At 42.9% G+C, this 4,598-nt stretch overlaps 1 protein-coding gene across 1 annotated transcript; it reads right to left on the bottom strand.

Moving 5' to 3' along the window:
- Positions 1 to 228: 228 nt before the first annotated feature.
- On the bottom strand, positions 229 to 3,327 carry LOC147903519 (pentatricopeptide repeat-containing protein At3g09040, mitochondrial-like). Its single transcript, XM_087399629.1, has 2 exons — positions 3,152 to 3,327; positions 229 to 3,072 (listed from the first exon to the last, which is right to left on the bottom strand). Exon 2 carries the CDS (start codon positions 2,752 to 2,754, stop codon positions 517 to 519), a length of 2,238 nt encoding a protein of 745 aa, XP_087255755.1. The 5' UTR covers positions 2,755 to 3,072; positions 3,152 to 3,327; the 3' UTR covers positions 229 to 516.
- Positions 3,328 to 4,598: the final 1,271 nt, after the last annotated feature.

Genomic DNA, 4,598 nt, shown 5'->3' with positions numbered 1-4,598 from the left:
ATAGATTGCAAATCACAAGGGAGTTGAACAGGATGGGAGCTATCTGTAGGACGAGAAATTGCCAGCATAATCAGAAATCACAACAGATGGTTTCTAGTAACAGATTCTCCATCTTAATACGAGAGCTTGAATAAGAGGGATACTGACTATAGTAGAAGCAATAGTATCACAACACCCTCCAATTATACGTATGTTCTATGAAAACATGAAAGTGGTTTACATCCCTGACAAGAATAGTATCTTTGATGTACGTGCATTGGCAACATGAATGTCATAAAAAACCTGGAGACTTTTAATCACGTATGAGTATTTCCTAGGGTGTATTAGTAGGGCATACACAAGCTTCTCAGTGTGCCCCCAAAACCCATCTGTCTTAGCATATGCCCCGTGATACCCATTAAAAATCTGGTACACAGCCTCCCCCATTTTGAGGGAAAGATCTTCTAGCTTTACATATATATCTTTGCTTTGGGAATTTTTGTATCCCCAAAAATGCATCCACAATTTCCTTTAATTTCAGTTTACCAACTCTGTCCCAGCTTCTATGTTGAATATCAAGATATGAGCTGCAGCATCTTTTTTGTCCAATTGCATAGCATGTTGAAAGGCCTGTCTTCCAAGCTTCACATTACCACAATTTCGACAAGCACCCAATACAGTATGCCACACCACAAGGTTAGGATGGAAAGGCATCTCCTTCACTATTGCTACTGCCTCTTCTAATTGGCCTGCACGTCCAAGGAGATCAACCATGCAAGTGTGGTGCTCAATAGTTGGAGTGACGCCATAGTCTTTGTTCATGGCCTCAAAATATTGCTGGCCCTTATCCACTAGACCCGTGTGACTGCATGCATTAAGAACACCAAGAAATGTGATCCCACTTGGATGTATGCCTTCTACTCTCATTCTCTCAAGCATATTGAATACAACTTCACTTTCTCCTAGCTGTGCATATCCTGCGATCAGTGCATTCCATGAGACCTCATCTCGAGCTGGAAGCATGTCAAACACTTCCTGTGCTTTTGCAAACAAGCCACAGTTGGCATACATATCGACCAATGTGCTGCCAACAAAAGGATCTCTTTCCAACCCCTTCCTGCAAATCTCAGCATGTATTTCTCGGCCCTTGTCTATGGCTCCTATGCAGCCACAAGCTTGCAAGCTGGAAACAAGCATGAGAGCATCTGGCGAGACCCCCTCCAGCTGCATCTGTTCAAAACAGTTCAGTGCCTCCTCACCAAACCCATGCTCTGCATATCCTGCAATTAGTGCAGTCCATCCAACTACATCTCGAACCAAAAGCTTCTCAAATGCTTTCCTTGCTTTTGAAAGAGAGCCACATTTGGCATACATATCAACCAAGCTGTTGCCAATTGAAGGATCTCCTTCCCACCCCTTTCTGGAAATCTCAGAGTGTATTTGTTCGCCTTTGTCTATGGCTCCTATGCTACCACAAGCTTTCAAGCTGCAAACAAACGTGAGATCATCTGGAGGGACACCCTCCCGTTGCATCTGTTTAAAACAGTTCAACGCTTCCTCACCAAGCCCATGTTCTGCATATCCGGCGATTAGTGCATTCCATGAGACTACATCTTGAACAAGAAGCCTGTCAAACACTGCTCGTGCTTTTGCAAGGGATCCACATTTGGCATACATATCAACCAAGGTGTTACCAACAAAAGGAACTTGTCCTAAGCCCCTCCTGAAAATCTCACCATGTATGTCTCGGCCCTTGTCTAGGGATCCTATGCTACCACATGCTTTCAAGCTGCAAGTAAATGTGACAGCATTTGGAGAGACACCCTCCAGTTGCATTTGTTCGAAACAGGTCAGTGCTTCCTCGCCAAGCCCACATTCTGCATATCCTGCAATTAGTGCAGTCCATGAGACTACATCTCGAACTGAAAGCCTGTCAAACACTTCCCTTCCAAAAGCAAGGGAGCCACATTTAACATACATATCAACCAAAGTGTTGCCAACAATAGGATCTCTTTCCAACCCCTTTCTGGTAATCTCGGCATGTATTTCTCGGCCCTTGTCTTCAGCGCCAATGCTGCCACAGGCTTTTAAGCTGCAAACAAACGTAACAACATCTGGAGAGACACCCTCCAGCTGCATCTGTCTGAGACAGTTCAGCGCTTCCTCACCAAGCCCATGTTTGGCATACCCTGCGATTAATGCATTCCACGTGACTACATTACGAACTGGAAGTCTATCAAATGCTTCCTTTGCTTTTGCAAGCAAGTCACATTTGGCATACATATCAACCAAAGTGCTACCAACAAAAAGATATCTTTCCAACCCCTTTCTAGCAATCTCAGCATGTACTTGTCTGCCTCTTTCTGCATCTTTAAGCCTAGCACAAGCCTTCAGTAGGGCCACAAACGTATCCTTGTTAGGATGTACACCATCCTCTTGCATATTCTGGTACAGGCTGAGGGCATGCTGTGATTCCCCACATTCAGTATAACCCATAATGAGAGAAGTCCAAGAATATCCATTCCGTTCGGCCAACCTGTTGAAATTCTGCAGAGCATCACACATGCTTCCACATTCCACCAACATTCGGATGACGAAGTTCCCAAGGAATCTATGAGCTTCCAACCCACTTTTACACATGTAGGCATGCAAGCGCTTGGCATTAGCAAGATTTTTTTCTTTCCTGCACTTATGCACGATCCATATAAAGTTCTCAACCAAAGGCAGCTGGGGCATCCGTTCCAAAGAAGTGAGTGCCTCCTCTAAGCTAAGCATCTCCCAGCCACTGTTGTCTTACATTTTCTGTGCTAGAGATGCATTCACTTGTACTCCAGACCTAAAGCAATTCCTGCCGCATTCCTTCACCCAGCCACAATTGTTAGAGTTTGACCGAGTCGGACCATTGGTTCCTTGATCCCATATTTGGGCACACCTTTAAACCAGTCAGCCGTCTATCCCTGGCGACTTTGTGCTTGAAATCCGGACACCTTGGGTTCGACTGGTCAGACTGCCCAATCCTGCACAAATCATTTTGTCCGGTCTCGTCGGACATGTCCGATTGTCCGACAACTGGGAGAGCTCAGTGAAGCACTCCTGCCACAAACGCTCTGTACTTGAGCTACATGTGAGGCATGATTAAGATGAAAAGCAATTGAAATAAGTTGGTTGGTACTTGAGGTCTGTGCTGCAGCATCTGAAAGCGAAATTTTCGAAGTACTACGAGTAGAGGTAGCCGAAAAATCCTCCACCGCTCCAAGGTCTCCTAGCTGAAGCCATCGAGGGTACGGGCACATGAGCTGCCAACTTTTTCCACTGCGGGCAATCTGCCCGAGAATCTCCGGCTCCATAGTTTGATCCATCAATATGTCAAAATTGGTGCTTGGGTTATGCAAGCTAATGAAGTCGAAATTTGTTTTTTGTTTTTTTTTCCCCGAATAACACACCTTTATTAAAATAAGGAGGAGAACGGAAAAAGATCCTCATAGTGTGTAGATACATCTTTCTGCTTATAGACGAAATTTCTCCTTAATACCAGAGTCTAGCTAAGGCCTTACACGCTTCATTCCTATTACCAAAAGTCACCATAATTCTTTGAATTTTTCCCATATGAAGTCGAGATGTGTTGTTACCGATGGTCACGAAAGTTTGCAAAGACCTTTCAGTAAGGCCCTTAAGCCAACTATTTTAGCGTGGAATGCCTCATTTTTGGAGAGCTTGGTCTTTCGACATTGCAAATACTTTACATGGCTCTCATACCATGTTAGAAGATAGGGAGAGAGTCGAAGAGAGGACATTAAAAATTAGAAAAACAAGTCTTTATACAACTCTATGGAAACGGCTATAGTTGTCCGTCCACTTGGGACACCTGATCCATGTAGGACACATGCACTATGGAGTGTAGTTTTATATGTTCTAACATTGAAGGAAGAATGCATCATGACTCATCTCGACTACTTTCCTGAGATAAGGTGTACTCTAAGCTTCCTTGTGACAGAATTCTACACAACTTATGTGCTCTACAATTGTTAAAGAAAAATTAAGGTCTAAGTCATGGCTTTTATCTCATATGCCTCTAGCACATGAGATATTGAAGTTGAAGGAAGGACAATTCCACATTAGCCACATTAATATTTTATTGTTTTGAGAGAACTGGTAAATACGCTGAGGGTTTATGATATCTAATGTGTACATGGCAAGAGCAATAAACACAAAGAGTCCCAAATAGTGGCAAGGTGTATATGGCTTGATTGTCAATTAAACAAAGCCATGGACCGATGTGATGGACTCTTCAATGCAAGAAAGTACATGGCTCTATTTAAACAAAGCGATGGACCCTTCAACACAATGTGATGGACTCTTCAATGCAAGAAAAAAACAACTTTCATACTTTCCAATGTCAATTTATATACAACTATGAGTTTTGAGTGAGACAATATATTAGTGATAGTTGTTTGTGTCCAATTCCAATAAAACAAGCAACTTCTAGACTTTCCAATGTCAATGATATACAACTATGTGATACAATATATTAGTGATTGTTATTTGTGTCCAAGTCCAATGCAAAATCCATCTTTGGTGACGACTTGTTGTGGGGACTTGTTGGGATGCACTATTAATAG

The sequence above is a fragment of the Dipteris shenzhenensis genome, chromosome 3 (genome assembly GCF_047967505.1).
Source record: "Dipteris shenzhenensis isolate YYH24624 ecotype China chromosome 3, Dip_SZ_1.0, whole genome shotgun sequence".
NCBI classification, from domain to species: domain Eukaryota; kingdom Viridiplantae; phylum Streptophyta; class Polypodiopsida; order Gleicheniales; family Dipteridaceae; genus Dipteris; species Dipteris shenzhenensis.
This window is presented reverse-complemented; position numbering and strand designations above follow the sequence as displayed.